The sequence below is a fragment of the Sus scrofa genome, chromosome 1 (genome assembly GCF_000003025.6).
Source record: "Sus scrofa isolate TJ Tabasco breed Duroc chromosome 1, Sscrofa11.1, whole genome shotgun sequence".
Taxonomy (NCBI): Eukaryota; Metazoa; Chordata; class Mammalia; order Artiodactyla; family Suidae; genus Sus; species Sus scrofa.
Window position 1 is genome coordinate 52,910,728 of NC_010443.5, and position 18,046 is coordinate 52,928,773.

Below are 18,046 nucleotides of genomic sequence, written 5' to 3' on the forward strand. Positions count from 1 at the left end.
GAACCTGCAAGCCCTGTGGATGGGGGAATTAGCCCTTCCTGGGTGTCCTGGGCTGTGCCAGATTATGCCTCTGGCCTCATCCTGACTGTCACTAACACTCCTGTCTTTCTCAATGTGTCCCAGTTTGGACAGTCTTATGATTGTCCTACCCCTGGGGATCCTAGAAGCCTTGGGTAATATCCCAGAAAACCCAAGAATATGTAGTAAAATGATGTCTGCAGCCCTCAGTTAAAAGGGTGGAAAGGACCTATACTGCACTGTCCAATACTGTAGCCACTGGTTACGCGAGGTGATTCAAATTTGAATTACTTAAAATTAAATAAAATGTAAAATTTAGTTCATAAGTAGTACTACCGACATTTAAAGTGCTCAGTGGCCACACAGAGCTAGTGGCTTCTCCTTTGGGCAGAGAAGATACAGTACATTTCCATCATTGCAGAATGTTCCGTTGGATATTGCTAGCCTAGAAGTCACCTTGAAATGTTTTCCATTCATTCATTATAGCCATCAAAGACCCTTAGTCTGAATTGCAGCAAGTGCAGTAAAATCTTATCTAAGGGGAGCAGATTAAGTTTCCTTAAAGTCATATTTAACCCCATTTGTGTCATTTCCCAAGACCTTCTGAAGCTTTCTGCTGCTGCCTTACACTCTGTAAGAAGACTTGTGAGCTTCAAGAAAGAAAACGAAATAGGTTTATTCTGCTAGCTAAGCACTTTAGGAGCAGCTTATGATTTACTTTGTTATACTTTCCTCTTGAAACTTGACTGATTTTTGTAAAGTCCTTTGCAGAATTCCCTTGCTTTTTAGAATTCTTTCTTGGTTCTTATTTTTAACAGAACTTTTATTGTTTACACATCTCTCCTTTTGGGGGATTTTCGAAGCTTTCTGCTTGCTACTTCATAACTCTTGATGGGGATGTTTTTCTCTCCCTTAGCCTGATTCTGCTTGTGAGGGATTTTTTTTTTTTAATCACTTCTAAATTCCATTTAAAAATTTGGATTCTAGAAAAACAATATCTCAAGAATTAATAACTTAATTAGAAATCTTTGACTCATGATAGTACCTGATTTCTAAATAATTAAAAAACCAGCCAATTCAATTAGCAGTTTTGAAAAGGAGTTTGCAAGTATAAGTCCCTGAAACATATGCAAAAGTGTCCCTTTCCTGAGTTTAATTACATAATAAACTGAACATCGATGACTAGAATGTTTTGGCCAGAGCTCACCTACCTCCTACAGCTTACCTGAACGAGTATTTTATGTGTATATTGTTAGCACAAGTCTGTGTGCCCAAGGCACAGTGAGCCCTAACTGAAACGTCCAAGTTTGGAGCAGAGAAAGATTTATTGCAGACCAAACAGGGAGATAGGTGGCTCATGCCCCCCAAAACACCTGAACTCCCCAAAGGTTTTTTTTAAAGCATTTTTAAAAGCCAGGTTGGGGAGTGGGGGGCCGTCACAGTCTCAGAAGAGTGTGCAGTTTTCTGATTGGTTGATGGTGAAGTGACAGGGTGGGGTCACAGTGGTTAGCATCGTGGTGCTAAGCTCAAGGTTCTTAAATGGTTAACTTATTCCATTTAGTGGAGGTTTTAGCATCTGAAAGTCAACTCAGGAAATGTGCATCAGGTACTATTATATAGGTGCATCAGGGAGGAGTGGCAGCAGAGGATCTGGGGGAAGGGCCTGCCCCAAGAAGGCCCCACAGGGTCCTGCTCAGTTACATTGCTGGTTACAGATGTAACCAGCCCATTATTCATCTCCAAAATGGCAACCTTGTTTCTGGCACCATCCTTGTTCTTTTTCGGTTGTTTGATCATTTAATATGACCACTTGAACATGCCTTTTGTCTCCCAGTAGCTCTTACAATAATAATAGTTTTCCCTAAGAGACAAATTAAAATTAAAATATGTAACAGAAAATAGGTATTCCACTGTGAGGATGACAGCATGGAAAATAATATGATTACATTTACACACAGTGAAGTAGGAATTCTTATTTTCAGTTATTAATATTTATTAAGCATCTGACATTTTCTAGCTATTTTTGAGAGTAAGGATTCTCGGGCAATGAGATGATTAAGGCCCACTCTCCAGACTCATCTGGATTCCATTACCCGAGTGCACTTTGAGACTTTTTAATGAGTGATATCACGTTTTTTAGTCGTGAACAACAGCTATTCTTAGACATTCCAAACTATGCCTTAAAAGACAGAAGAACACTTAGTATAGTTCCTCCAGGATTACACAGATTATTTCCAAAATATTATTTAGTTGGAGTACATGAAGTTGTTGGAAATGTGCTTTTTGTTTAATTTTTTTATTAAAGTGTAGTTGATTTACAATGTTTCTTCCATTTCTGCTGTGCAGCAAAGTGACCCAGTCACACACACATATGCCTTCTTTTTTTTTTCTTTTTTTTTAATACAAATTCATCTCTGAAAGTAAAGACTGAAATGATTTTTAACAAAAGTTCTACATCTCGTTAATGATTCAGTTCAAACAATATTAAGTTTCTTTTCATCCACTCCTATAAATTAATTTCTAAATAGATCAAACTAGCAGGGGAGTAAACAGATTGACAAGCAAATTGATAAAGTCTTGAACATTCTACACTCAACTCTCACTGTACAGTTTAACCTTGAACAATCCAAGAGTGAGGGGCACCAACCCCCACATAGTCAAAAATCTGTAAATAACATATGGCTTCCCACAACCTTAACTACTAATAGCCTGTTGACCAGACAGCTTACCTTTAAAGTCATATATTTCGTATAAGTATTATATACTGTATGCTTACCAAAAACTAAGCTAGAAGAAAGAAAAAGTTATTAAGAACATTATAAAGAAGCTTTATTGATAGTTTGTACAATATATACTGATAATATGAGTATGCTTACAAGTTGAATTGTCTATCAGTACCTTCAATAATAATGTCTTATATGACAAAAAACTGTAGCTGTTGTATGTATTACTAACACTAGACATCAAAAACAAAAAAGATAATGTGAAAAAATTCATATTTATTTACAGGTTTAAAGATTTATGCAGAGTTCCCTTATGGCGCAGCAAGTTAAGTATATGGCATTGTCACTGCAGTGACCCAGGTTGCTGCTGTGACGTGGGTTCCATCTCTGGCCCTGGAACTTCCATATGCTGCAGACACAGCCGAAAAAAGAAACAGCAATATGATTGTTTCGCGACTAGCCCTAGTATAATTGCTTCCTGGTAGCCTAGCTTATACACTAATGAATGAATCATTATTACATATGGCATATGGTATATGGTTATATTCATAATACAGTACTGAAACAGTGTTAGACTTTTTTGCAAACCTATGAAAATAGGCTGACATGCAGTTTCTCCAACTATGAGAGAGGCATACTTTACAGTAATGTAATTCTTTGAAAGTAAAGTTAATAGTAAGAAAACTAACACATTATTAATTTTATATTACATATCACTCACTTTATGCCTACACAAGGATAAACTAGTATGTATGTATATTTTATACATGACATACCTAACGTTTCCTTAATTTTTTCAATATTTCTAAGCTATGTGGTTTGCCTGTGAGTGTTTTCAAATCATCACAAATCTCTAAAAAACTTTTCCAATACATTTATTGAAAAAAATCTGCACATATATGAACACAAGCAGTTCAAACCCCTGTTTTTCAAGGGTCAGCTATACTATGGTACATTCACTTGCTCAGGCTGCCTTAGCAAAACACCACCGAGGGTGGCTTAACCACAGAAGTTCATTCCCTCATGGTCTGGAGCCTCAAAGTCCAAGGTCAAAGTGTTCACAGAGTTGGTTTCCTCTGAGGCCTCTCTCCTTGGCCTGCAGACGGTCACCTTCTCACTATGTCTTCAAGTGGCCTTCCTTTGTACTGTCTGTGTCCAAGTTTCCCCTTCTTACAAAGACAGAAGTCTGATTGGATTAGAGCCTATATTCAATGTCTCCTTTAACTCAATCACCTCTTTAAAGGCCCTGTCTCCACACACAGCCACGTTCCTGAACTCTCTGGAGTTTTAACATATGAATGGGGATGGGGGAGCTTACACAATTCAGTCCATAAAACAAGGCAAGACAAAAGTTTTTCTATCACCATTTGAAAAATATTTTCTCCGGCACAGTTTCAAAATTTTCAGTTTAAAAATAAGCCCACTTGGAGTTCCCACTATGGTGCAGCGGAAATGAATCTCTGACTAGTATCCATGAGGATTTCGGTTCTGTCCCTGGCCTAGATCAGTGGGTGGGTTAAGGATCTGGTGTTGCTGTAAGCTGTGGTGTAGGTCACAGACATGCCTCGGATCCCTTGTTGCTGTGGCTGCAGCATAGACCAGCAGCTGCAACTCTGATTTGACCCCTAGCCTGAAACCTCCCATATGCCGCGGGAGCGGCCCAAGAAATGGCAAAAAAAAAAGAAAAAAAAAAATTAAAAGTCATATTCAATAGAACTCTTCATTTATAAAAGAGTCTTGGAATAGTCTTTTTTTTTTCTTTTTTTTTTTTTTTTCCTTTTGTCTTTTTGCCTTTTCTAGGACCGCTCCCGAGGCATATGGAGGTTCCCAGGCTAGAGGTCAAATCGGAGCTGTAGCTGCCGGGCTACACCACAGCCATGGCAACTCGGGATCCGAGCCACCTCAGCGACCTACACCACAGCTCATGGCAACGCCGGATCCTTAACCCACTGAACAAGACCAGGGATCAAACCCGCAACCTCATGGTTCCTAGTCGGATTCGTTAACCACTGAGCCATGACGGGAACTCCTGGAATAGTCATTTTTAAATATGAAAGAAATGTTTGTATTTGTCTTCCCATCAAATAGGCTGCATAAATTTTCAGGTGTACACAACAAGATGACCCAGGAGCTTGGGCTGTTAGGACCATGCATGGCAAAAAGCTCCCCTGCTTCTCACCCGTACTTGCCCTAGAATTAATGCTTCTGGGATCAAGACCGCTCTCCTCTCAAGCTGGCAGCAATGGTCCTCTCACCCGCTTATTTACATAACCATGTTTGCTTCCAGCCACCAAGAAGTGAGTCAGGATACCACACAACCTGTTGTGCTTGTGAGGAAATCCAAACAACGCACAACGGGAGTGTGTGGAGGAGAAATAGCAGGAAGCTGCAGGGTGTACCATGAGCTTTCCTTCTCCTGTCGCTCCAGGTGTCATCCACACACCCTCTGTCTCTTTTAGGTGCGACCTCTTATTTCCCAGACTTCTAAAGAATCAAATGAATGAATAAGGTCTGGAGTGAAAACTCAAGAAATCTTTTTTTTTTTTTTTTTTTTTTGGTCTTTTTGCCTTTTCTAGGGCCACTCCTGGGGCATATGGAGGTTCCCAGGCTAGGAGTCTAATCAGAGCTGTAGCCACTGGCCTACACCAGAGCCACAGCAACGTGGGATCCAAGCCGCCTCTGCAACCTACACCACAGCTCATGGCAATGCCAGATCCTTAACCCACTGAGCAAGGCCAGGGATTGAACCCGAAACCTCATGGTTCCTAGTCAAATTTGTTAACCACTGAGCCACAACGGGAACTCCAGGAATCTTTTTTTTCCTTTTTTTTTTTTAGGGCCGCACCCTCGGTGAATGGAATTTCCCAGGCTAGGGGACTAATTGGAGCTACAGCTGCCAGCCAAGCCACAGCCACAGCAACATTGGATCTGAGCTGCATCTGTGACCTATACCACGGCTCACAGCAACGCCGGATCCTTAACCCACTGAGCGAGGCCAGGGATTGAACCCGCAACCTCATGGTTCCTAGTTGGATTCATTCCCACTGTGCCACAACAAGAACTCCTTAATGTTCATTTTTTAAATTGAAGTACAATTGATTTACAATGTTGTGTTGATTTCTGCTACACAGCAAAGTGATTCAGTTATATGTATATTCTTTCTCATATTCTTTTCCATTATGGTGTATCTCAGGATATTGATGTAGTTTCCTGTGCTATACAGTAGGACCTGTTGTTTATCCATCTGATATATAATAGTTTATTTACATCTGCTAATCCCAAACTCCCAATCCTTAGTTGAAGCTGCAGCCTAACTCTACCCAGGCACCACTGACTAATTTTACCTGTCCCCACATGAGCTGCTTAAGAAAGGTTCCAAGAAACCCAGCGGCCTCTGGGTAACCTGAAGCAACCATATCCCCTGTCTGTGATGTTCCCTTATCCCTGCATTGAGGTGAGGGTGAAATGAATTCCCACTGGCAGGGCCCTGAGTGCCAGGCCTGAGGGAAGCACTGTGGGAACGCCAGCATCACAACCCAGGGGCCTGGACTCCCTGGGGCCTCCCCAGATGCTGCCTGCATGCTCATCCCTCACTCAGACTGACCCTCTACTCCCTGAGGTCCCCCCACCCCCACCAGCTGCTGTGGCATGTCCACTTCTTGTTCTCATCTGACAGTGCCTGGCCTGCCTGAGCCCCCTCCCCCAGGAAGCGCCAGCTGTTACCCTTGAAGTTACTCTTCACCCCTGCCTGCACTGAAGACACGCCCAGAGTAACACCTCTCAGAGCTGGAAGGGTAACTCTTCACCCACCCAGGAGACAAGATTCCAGGGAGATCTTCCCATGCCCGCCCCCTCATCCTTAGGGTGACTTGCTGCCCTCGCCCTCGTAGCCCCTCCCAGGAAGTCAGGGGACTTGAGGGGTGGAAGCTGTTCTCATCTGCATCCCCACCCACAAGCCTGAGGACAGCCACTCTAAAGTTCCTTCTGGGAGTTCCTGTCGTGGCTCAGCAGTAATGAACCCAACTAGTATCCATGAGGACTCCAGTTTGGTCCCTGCCCTCCATCAGTGGGCTAAGGATCCGGCATTGCCGTGAGCTGTGGTGTAGGTGGCAGATGAGGCTCAGGTCTGGCGTTGCTGTGGCCCTGGCATAGGCCAGCAGCTATAGCTCTTGATTCGACCCCTAGCCTGGGAACTTCCATATGCCTCAGGTGTGGCCCTCAAAAGACAAAAAAAAAAAAAGTTCCTCCCAAGAGTCAGCTCGTGTGCTCCAATAGTGTATATCAGCTTCTCTATGCCAGGCGCAGGGATAGATAATTAATAGGAAGATGGCTCCCTGCTTGGGAGTCCTGGGTACCCGCCAGCTTAGTGAAGGGGGAGGCGGGTGTGTTTAGGCAGAGGCAACTGCAAAAGCCAAGAACCGGAGGAGGAGGTGGCATCCGAAAGTACATGTGTTGGTGGGGGAGGGGGATGTGAGGAGGAGCGGTCAGACCAGAGAGGGGCAGGAAGCAGTCTAGCAAAGAGGAGGGCCAGGAGACAGAAGTCAGTCTCCCAGTTGGTGCTTTCCTCTGACACTGGCTGCAGGGGGAAGAACAGATTGGAAAGAGGGGGCCCTTGTTGTTCCAGCCCTGGATCTGCTGAGAGCCAAAGCCAGGCAGTCACGGTGAAGTGGGGGATGGATGCCAGGGATTTTCACGCGGAAACAGTAACAGCGTCTGGACATTTACTGGTTGAAGAAGATGGAGGGAAGAGCAGGCAGGATCAAAGACGACACAGCCAGGCACCTGATCGGGGCCAGCCGGGGGAGAGGGCGCAGTGTTGCCAGTGTTGTTTGCGGGGCAGCAATGTTGGCAGCAGGCAGGTGGAGCCCTGGATCTGAAGCCCAGGACCCAAGTCTGGAATGAGGACAAACTTGGTTGCTGTCAGCCCAGAAATGGACGGTCTCTGGAAGCGTCACGGGGGAGAATGTGGAGCAAAGAGGAAAAGTGGTCCACGCAGAATCTACGACTCACAACCTGTAAGGAGCTACAGCTGGACAGCCAGAAACCAGGCGATTGGGATGGAGGGGAAGCCCCAGGAGAGCGTCTGGAGCAGGAGGCAGGGTCCACGGTGGTAAAAGCTTCTCAGAGGCCAGGAAGACAAAGAGGGAGGAGGTCCTTCAAAAGTGGCAACAAGAAGGTTGCCAGTAGCTTGGGAGAAAATTTCAATAGAGGCAAAAGAGTTTGAAGCCAGACTGTAAACACATTATTAAATTATCTCTGAAATTCTCACACTCTAATAAGTGTAATCTTTACCTGTGACCAGCAAAGACTCATCCGCTCTTTTGAAATTGCTCAGATCTGATCAGAACCACTGAGGCCTGTGAGGTTGGGGCGGGCCCTGGGGTGGGGGTGGGGCAGGGGGTGTTTGCACAACAGGCCTCCCCCTACAGCCCGGCTGAGTAAGGAGGTCTTCCAGTTTTCTGGCCCCGAGTTCCTCCTCGTCTAGGAGCATTCACAAGACCCTTCTCTCACCATCCTCTAAAATGCATTCTCAGTTCTGAAGCTTTCTTAAATCTCACTTCATACTCAGACAAGAATACGCCACAAATAGAGAAGAGGAGGCACATGTTTGCCTTTGTGGGTTTTCGTTAAATCCACAAGCTGTTTAATCATCGCCAGTTCTTAACTTTGCTGATGGCATCTCAGCTATTTTAGCAGAGGTGATGAGTCTTTGTTTGCAAGTCACTGTGAAGACATTCTTGACAGCCAAGTCGATGACATGTGACAGGAAAGGACTCTGCTGGGAACATTTTAGGGATCATTTAGCACGTATTTTTTAATCAGCTAATATATTCTCTGGAATATTCCTTTTGCTTGTTTCTGTTTTGAAGATAATTGCTTGGGACCACATTTTGCCCTGAGGCTGCATTAAACTAGTGTTTTCACTGAAAATGTACTTACTTTGCAGCATCTAATTTTTAACCTTTTATTTGGGTACAATTTAAACTGAATCTCCCATTCATTACGAAGACCAAAAATATTCAAGAGCAATCAACGTGTACAGGCATTTTGTCTACTTACTCATTTGTTTCACATGGTAAAGTTTATGCAGGATTTTATACTCGTAGGAAAATAAAATCCCCAAGTTTAGTTACCATATTAGTGCTCACAAAATCCTAGGAAGGAAAGTTACCCATTTGTAGACTTGGATCCAGAGGGTCTTGCTTGGGTTTTACTGCTCTTATCTCTTTAAAAGAATACCAAACAAAATTTACAGAAGAACCTACTAGATCCTGAGTGTAAAGCACAATAATCTTAAACATCAGAAGAATAACTGTACTCCCAGTGGTGGATATAGTGCAACCACAGAACTTCCCTGACCCTTAAGTCAGCCAGACGAAGTATCTACTTGCCCCTTGAGTAAAGATGTCTGGTAGTCTGTATACAGTGGAGCTAATTTGTGTCTCTGTTAAGAGCCAAAAGCAACAAAAGGAGACTGGCCAGTGCACCCAGATACTCCTGGGGTTCCTTAGTCACTGGCTAGTAGCCCAGTCTGAGATGCAAGAAGGGTAAAGGAGTGTCCTGTATATATTCTACAGCTAGTTTCAAAGACTTTCAGAGTCTAAATACTGTATATACAAATGCAAATCTATGGCATTGAATCATGATTGTGTATTAACAGAAAAATGACATTCATGAATCATCCAAATAAGTGATAACACATGCCTTCAGTGGTGACCCAAATTATCAGGTTCTGTAGTCCTAGTTATCTGCCGAATTTCCTCTGTGATCAACACATCCCTTGACCAGCTTCTAGAAGGCTAGAGAGGGCTGCCTTGCCTCTTGCTAGAGAGGGAGAGATTCAATGATCAAAGGCTCTGGGTCACTTCAAGGATGAGCCCTAGGACCCTTGCTTTAAGGCAGATAGCAGTCATGTTTCTCGTGGGAACAAGAAAGCATATGATCTAGGAACAGAAGGGGAGCATTTCTGATCCAGAATGAGGGTACAGAGTGAGTAAAGGCCTGGAAGTGTCTCCTGTTCTCTCTGCCACTCTGGGCTACTCACTCCTCTCCTGAAGGCCAACCCCGACCCTGCCTGCTTGCCTGTCTCCCCCCTAGACCAGAAGTGCCCAAGCAACAAGGCATCTGTCTTCCGCACTGTGTCCCTGGCATCCAGCACTGAGCCTGGCACGTAGTAGGCAGACAGAGCATGTTTGATGGGTGAGTAAGTGAATGAATGATTCAGTCCTACTCACCAGCAGGCCTTTAGCAACCCTCAGGAAAGCAGCCACACTGAGTTCGCTTGAGAGCTCCAGGCTCTGGCAAATGAAGCTCTTGAGTCCAATTAGAGCTCCTGGCTGCACTGACTGCTGCCTTCCACCAGGACATCAGAGAGGAAGGAGCTGGAGACCACGTGTCCCTGGAGGTGTCTTCAACTCTACCAACCCCATTCCAGCAGAGTCAGGGCTGCTCAGACCCTAGCACAGAGACTCACACACTTTAGTAGGAGGTTGATGAATATTTATTGAAAGAATGAATACCCCAGTCACCTCAGCACTTCTCTCCCTTCCTTTGAGAAGCTGTGGAACTTCTTAGTCCTTTGAGAAGCTGTGGAACTTCGGTCTTACTCAGGGAAGCTGGGCAGAAAGCATTAGGGTTCTGCTGGAGACCTGCCACCCAGGCATACTGACATGCCACTTCATAGGCATGATTTGTGTGACTCAGAGGATGTATGCAAAACCCACCATCACTTCTTTGAATGGAGGCAGGGAGGTGTAGATCATTCTACACCCACCCCTACCCCAAACCCACCCCACCTGCTGTCAGTAGGTCTCATGTTTGCATCACCCAAGGAGGTTTATAAAATCTCTGGATCAATTAAACGGGGTTTCTGGAGTTGGGACCAGGCATCAGCACTTTTTAAGCTCCCTGGCTGATTGCAGGGAGCATCGGAGCTTGGAGAAGGCTGCTGCCTTTACAGTCAGTCACACTGCCTCCAGAATTCACAGTCGCTGAGCCCCCAGCCTAGGCATGGTCTGGCTGATGTCCAGAGTGTCAGTCATGGCCACCTCAGTTGTCTAGTAGTTCCAATCATGGCATATTCATGTATGGCAGGGCTTTTACACTGATTTTGAGGACTGGGACAAGACTTTTGCAAGATTCTGTAACTCATAGCAGCACAGCAAATGCACCTACACTTCCTTATAAGTGCACATGTGTTGTGTGTATATATAGCTGTATTCCACCCAGAGTTTAACTCTGCTTTGGTTATGTCTTGGCGCTCAGAAAATTGCTCTAGCAGACTTCAGTTTCAAGCCCAGGTGCCAGTTTGGATTTGTGGTGAGTCTTTTGCCCCCTCTAGTGGTCCTACAGAGGCATGTCAGCCTTGTGCATGGGTTTCCTTGTAAACTCCTAGCCTCTTGGTGACCCACAGCATCAGAAGAGACTAGCTCCAGGGATTTTACTCTTTGTGGCTGTATTAGTTCCAGTGGTGCAGTTTACCCTCACAAGGAAGAGACAGTGAGAGGGTAACCTACTCCCCGGCCTTTTGTCTTCCTCCAAAGGACCTTCCAACAACTCCAATAAGAACAAGCCATTCACACAGCAGAGTTTTATTGAGCACCATCTATGTGTCAGGCATGTGAAAGAAAAGAGCCATTTCATATCACAGTATCTCTTTTTATTTTGTGTAAAAATATTAAGATGGTACTATTAAGACAGAAAATTGTGATTAAGAGCTCAGCACTGGAGCCGCACTATTTCAGATCCCATACTTACCAGCTACTTAACCTCAGGCAAGTTACTAACCTCTCTTTGCCCCAGTTTCCTTATCTGCAAAATGGAGCTGACAATAGTGCCATTTTCAACAGACTTGTGGTTGCCAAATGGAGGTGGAAGGGAGAGGAAGGGAGGATTGGGAATTTGGGGTTAGCAGATGCAAACTCTTGTATAGAGAATGGATAAACAGGAGTTCCCGTTGTGGCTCAGTGGGTTATAAACCCAACTAGTATCCATGAGGATGCAGGTTTGATCCCTGACCTCCCTCAGTGGATTAAGGATTCATCATTGCCATGAGCTATGGTGTAGATTTCAGACGCAGCTCAGATCCTGCATTCCTATGGCTATGGTGTAGGCCAGCAGCTGCAGTTCCGATTTGACCCCTAGCCTAGGAACCTCCACGTGCTGCCAGCAGGGCCCTAAAAAGACAAAAAAAAAAAAAAAAAAAGAATGGATAAACAACAAGGTGCTACTGTATAGCACAGGCAACTATACCCAATATCTTATAAGCTACAATGGAAAAGAATATGAAAAATAATATATCTATGTATAGCTGAATCATTTTGCTGTACAGCAGAGATGAACACAACATTGTAAATCAACTATGTGTCGATAAAATTTTAAAAATAATAGTACCCTTTTCATGGGGTTATACCACAAAGTACTACCTGGCAGTATTACCATCTTAATTATTAAATGTATTGTAAAGGTCCTAATTTTTCTCTGGAATGATTTGTTCAAACACTCCTTTCTGCCAGGCAATACATAGTTCATATTAAATTTCTTTTATAAGCGTGTATGAGGTCATTAAAGTTTTCTACCTCTTCTTCCCAGGCCAGTTCATGAGCCTTCCTTTATGCCCGGCCACAGGGCATTTCCTCATGAATCTTCTTGTCTAGACCAGAGGTCCGCAAACTACAGAGTAAGGCCAGAAACCAACCCAGTGCTTGTGTTTGTAAATCAAGTTTAATTGGGACATAGCTACATTCACTTGTGTATGTACCAGCTATGCTTCCTCTCATGCTGCAGTGCAGAGTTGAGTGGTTTGAACAGAGATCACGTGACCCATAAAGCATGCACTATTTACTGTCTGCCCCTTTACAGAAAGGACTTTCCACCCCTGTCTAGACTTTGAGTCCCTCTGGATTTATGTCCAGCAGCATTTGGATAGTGGAGATAACATTTAGTATGGCCTGTGCGAGAACCAAGCTTCCTCCCAGGGCAACTAACTTCCACTTGTAACTCAGGGCCCCCCCTAACTGTCCCCCTCTCCTCTTGCCCTTCACCTTGTAGTGAAACATCTCAGTACCTGAAATGAAATAGTCTTGGAGAGGAAAAAAATCAAATTCATAGTCTGACAGCCACTTTGGACATTCTCCTCCATTTTCATCATGTTCATGTCTTCCCTGAAACCTAGAATTATTGAACTCTGGGCTTCATTTCTTTCTACACGTAACTAGCAGTGGCCACCTCGCTCCTTGGGTTCTCAGAGGCTAATTGTGCAGCAACAGCTGGTAGCTGGGAAAATATATACAGTAAAGCAAACTGATGACTGCAGTGAGGCCAACCTGTATCACCTACAACTGGGGTAAAGTAGGCAGATGATGCCTAGAAAGGGATGAGATGAAAGGGAAGACATTACAGTTATTGAGGGTGGGGAGCCCACACTGGCCTGATTACTAAGGAGAGGGAGGGCTTCGAGCAATGAAAGGGCCAGTTGAAGCGTGTGGTGAACTCCAAAGGGACCCCCTTTGGGAAGACAGAGCTGGTAATGAGTTGGTTAGACGAATGCGACCTAGGATTTACTTTCGTGAGTGTCAGAGGGCACGCAGGGGACAGGAGGAGGTCAGGGGACAGCTAGACACTCTCCTCGACCTTTACAAGTGCATCTGCTCGTGAAGCACCCTGTAGATCTAGCTTATAGGGCCTTTGTATCAGCTAAAACCTGCCTCTTAGGAGCTGCGTGACTTTGGACAGGTGACCCAACCATCTGAGCCCTCACTTGACCCAAATGTCAAAGGTGTGAAATTCTTAGAGTTTTAAGTTGACATAGCAAAGATAAAGGGCTGAGCACAGTGCCAGCTGTCCAACGAGGGTACAGCAATGGGAGACCCACTCCAGGTGGGTCTGGGGGGGACAAGGTCTTCATCTCCCACCATCCAGCTCCATGTCCAGTGGATGGACACTGGACGTTCAGGTCAAGTTCATGGCATTGTAGGGATGAAGCCAGAAAACAGAAAACTTAGGTTTTACTCTGTGTAGACTTCTCGTTTTTGTTTTTGTCTTTTTAGGGCCGCACCTATGGCATATGGAAGTTCCCAGGCCAGGGGTCAAATAGGAGCTTCAGCTGCTGGCCTACACCATAGCCACAGCAACACCAGATCCAAGCTGCGTCTGTGACCTACACCACAGCTCCAGCAACCCGGTATCCTTAACCCACGGAGTGAGGCCAGGGATCAAATTCACATCCTCATGGATACTAGTCGCTACTCCTGGGCTACAATGGGAACTCCTGCTCTCAGTAGACTGTAACCACATGTTTTCATCCCTGTTTTCCTGATGGTCCTGTGATACTATAGAATTCATTCAGCCAACTTAGTTACTGTTCCACCAGCCTCTCCTGCTCCTCACCCTGGACAGTTTAATTTTGCTATTAGCTCTCTCTTTACATTTGATACTTACTGGGTTACAGTGTCATTTATTCCTTGACTTTCAATGTTTTTGCTTTTTTCTTCCTCACAAGGATATCTTCTTATTTGTGATTTAGTTGTTTTCCCGAATCTTAATTATATTAGTGATTTAAGCAAAAAGGATATTTTATTTTCATGATTTTCAGAACCAGTTCTATTTAGAGCATTCTTTTCTGAATCAGGCAGAATGATAATGAATAAACATTTATTTACTTTAGGAATTTTTTTTGTATTCACGAAAGAGAGCCAAAGACTTCTGCCCCCCCTCGGAAGGCGCCTTGAAGAGCTCAGATCTATTCCTGAGGCATTCCTTTCAGATCTCAAGAGTCTGCCTTCTCACAGAACAGCATAAACAAGTTTGTACAACTAGAGAGGAGCTAGTCCCCATTCATTTCTTTGGCATAATTTATCTAATTTCTAACACTTGCCAGGGATTTATGAGATGCTATAGTGGAAAACACAGTCTCTGACACCCGTAATCTGGTGGGTGAGATACAAAGCCACAGATTCAGCTGCATGAAGCCATCTACCCAACCTTCTACCCTACTGGGGTCAAGGAACATCTATCTTCTAGAGAATCTGTGCTTGAGCTGAATCCAAAATAGTTAGCATTTTAGGGAGATTGCCAAGACAGAATTCTGAGAAATGAACACTTTGATGACAAGAAAATCCAGAAGGGCTGGGGTGGGGTTGCGTGCAGAAGAATGGTAGAGATGAGTGTCTGGAGAAAGGAGGGGTCACCCTGTCCCCTTCAGGAGCTGCCCAGCCTCCTGGGTTGAGCCTCCAGACAGATAAGCCTTTTTTCCTGTTCATTTAATTCTGCACTGTGCGTTGGATTATCAAGGAGAGAGAGATAGCCCTGTATTCAAGGACCTTGTATGGCCTGATAGAGGCTGAGATATAAGCACACAATTATAACATGGTGCATTAGTTACTAAAATAAAGGTTAATAAACAAGTAGCTGATTGCTTTGGAAGAATCGCAGGAATTTCCATTTTTAAAAAATTAACTTTAGAACTGAGTCTTAATGGTATTGTAGGACTTCAGGAAAAGGAGATAGCATGCTCAAATAATTGAGGTATATAATTGGTCAAATGTTGAATTTATGGTCCTCAAATATTTTATTGTTGCTGGAACCTCCAGTTCCAAGGAGGAGGTGGAATAGGATGAGGTGAGAAAGGTGGACAGAAGCCAGTCCATCAACAGCCTTATAGGATGTGCTGAGAAATTTGGTATTTACCCAATAGGCCATGGAAAACCAGTGTGGTAGAGAAAGGAAGTAAGGTATTATGGACAAATGATTCAGGAGTGATTAGTATACAATTTGAAGTTAATAATACAATTACAGGATCAAGTTTGGGGCTTTATAACCAATAAAACAATCTGGATTCGTTGCAATCAGCTGTCACTTAAGATAGGTAATTTTCCATTTAAATTCCACATTTGTTCTTAATCTTCCCACTTTCCACCAAGAAACAATAAATTTTGGTTCATAAAGCCTAGTTGATTGGTTCCCAGGCTGGGATCCTTGAGTGTGATAATAAGAGTCTAGGAGCCAATTAACACCAACAAGTTTAACATTTACCTGCAATAAGTTTGCACAAGTGCAAAAAATGATATGTTTCCTTGCTTTCTCCAGGAATTACATCAAGTTATTGCAGTAACTGATTGTGTTCAGCAGCTTAGCTCTTCATGGCATCATGAAATGTACTGATGAAATATTGTTTTAAAGCCTAGAGTTCATGTTATAGGAGGCATTATAATTAAAGAAATCTCTGGTTCTGAAAAGTTTAGACACCAAGTTTAGTTGATGAATGTGTTCAGTTTGAAACAAAAAGAACTTGGCTAGCTAATTGAGCAATATTCTGCAGAATTTTTTGTTGTTGTTGGTTTTTTGGGGCTGCACCTGTGGCATATGGAAGTTCCCAGGCTAGGGGTTGCATAAGAGCTACAGCGGTGGATAGAAGCCATGTCCTTGTGGATACTAGTCGGGTTCGTTACCCCGAGCCACAGTGGGAACTCCATTGACTTTGATTTTAATTCAGGGTTTCCAGGGCATTAAAAAGGTACAGCACTTAGTATTTTGTTTCTTAATAGTGTGTTTTTCTACTCTCAAGGTGTACCTCACATGAAATATTCTTAAACTGTCCACGGTAATCTCAGGCTTTTATGTTGTCTTTCTGTAAGAGCCTAAAAGAATTTGATGTATGACTTGTTCCCCCAGAGTTTCTTATATATAACAGTAAGCTATTTGGGTAACTTTTTTTAATTTATTTTATTGAGGTATAGTTGATATACAATATTATGTTAGTTTCTGCTGTTCAGGAAAGAGATTCAGTTATATTTATTTTATATATTTTATAAAGTATATATTCAGTTATATTTATTTTATACTAGTGTGTGTGTGTGTATATATATATATATACATATATATATACTTTTTCATATTTTTTCCATTATGGTTTTATGACAAGATATTGAATATGGTTCCGTATGCTATACAGAAGGAACTTTCTGTTTACCCATCCTAATGTAATGGTTTGCCTCTACTAATCCCAAACTCCCAATCCATCCCCACTCCCTTCAGCTTGGCAACTACAAGTCTGTTCTCTATGTCTGTGAGTTTTCTATTTTATAGATGAGTTCACTTGTGTCATATTTTAGATTCCACATATAAGTGATATCATATGACATTTTCTTTCTCTGACTTACTTCACTTAGTATGAGAATCTCTAGGTCCATCCATGTTGCTGCTGGTAACTTCTTTTAGTGAAGTTATGAAGATTAATATGTAATATGTTGCTCTCACAGAATTATGAAATTTCATGTTGCAAAACGGAAGTTTAAGGAAACATTACGCCCATATGATGTAAAAGATGTCATTGAACAGTACTCTGCTGGTCATCTGGACATGTTGTGTAGAATTAAAAGCCTGCAAACACGGTAAGCAATACAAATGTTATTTGTTCTGAAGGAGCAGGCATAGACGTAGTCTGGGAGGAACCTCTCTCCAGTAGAAAAAACTCTTGAATTCCATATTTCTCTTTTTTAGTGGACCACTGGACCTTGCTTTTAATGTAGATTTTATTTCAATGTAAGTCAGTCATTAAAAGCCACCAACTATTGGGGTTGCCATGTGATTCAGCAGGTTGAGGATCCAGTGTTGTCACTGCTGTGGCTTCGATCACACCTGTAGCATGGGTTTGATCCCTGGCCTGGGAACTTAAAACAAACAAACAAAAGCCTTCAACTATTATACAACATCTCAGCACCTCATCTGTAAAAATGGGGATGTTGTCAGTGGCCACATAGGATTGCCATGAGGATTGAACAAGTTAGTATGCCATAACTGAGTACTCAAGAACTGTTAATGCTTGTTGCTGATGTCAGTATTGTTGTTGCCTAAATCCTAACTATCCTTCAGAAATAAGCTAGTCCTTCTCATTCATTAAACTTCACGCAACCAGCCAACCCACAAAGACAGACCTTTCCCTGCTCTGACCTCCTGTGGCATTTAGAGTCACTGCAGAGTCAAAACTGCTCATCACCCTGATGTGCAGAAAGTGAGACTGAGAAATGATGGGTTGGCTTTTATATTGCTTCCTGGTGGCAAGTTTGTCCTCCTTGCCCTTGGCCAAGCCTGGGTTCTTCCCCTCACCCCTGTCTTATACAACTCTAGATAGATACACACACACACACACACACACACACACACACACTTTCTAAAGAGCATCTCGAGTGATTCAAAGAATGAATTTGATAGTTATTCGTGTTTGTGTTATCTTGAAGCCAGAATATTTAGTCCATTCAGTTTTTTAGGAGTCAAGCTTCACTGACACAAATTACCAGCATTTGATT

At 43.2% G+C, this 18,046-nt stretch overlaps 1 protein-coding gene across 7 annotated transcripts in view; it reads left to right on the plus strand.

The window, feature by feature from the left end:
* KCNQ5 (potassium voltage-gated channel subfamily Q member 5) overlaps positions 1-18,046 on the plus strand; it is a 504,374-nt gene that overhangs the window by 475,396 nt on the left and 10,932 nt on the right. For all 7 annotated transcript variants that reach the window (XM_021073129.1, XM_003480275.4, XM_003480277.4 and 4 more), the window contains one exon: positions 17,000-17,131. In XM_021073129.1, coding sequence (XP_020928788.1) covers positions 17,000-17,131 — 132 coding nt within the window. The remainder of the gene's footprint in view (positions 1-16,999; positions 17,132-18,046) is intronic.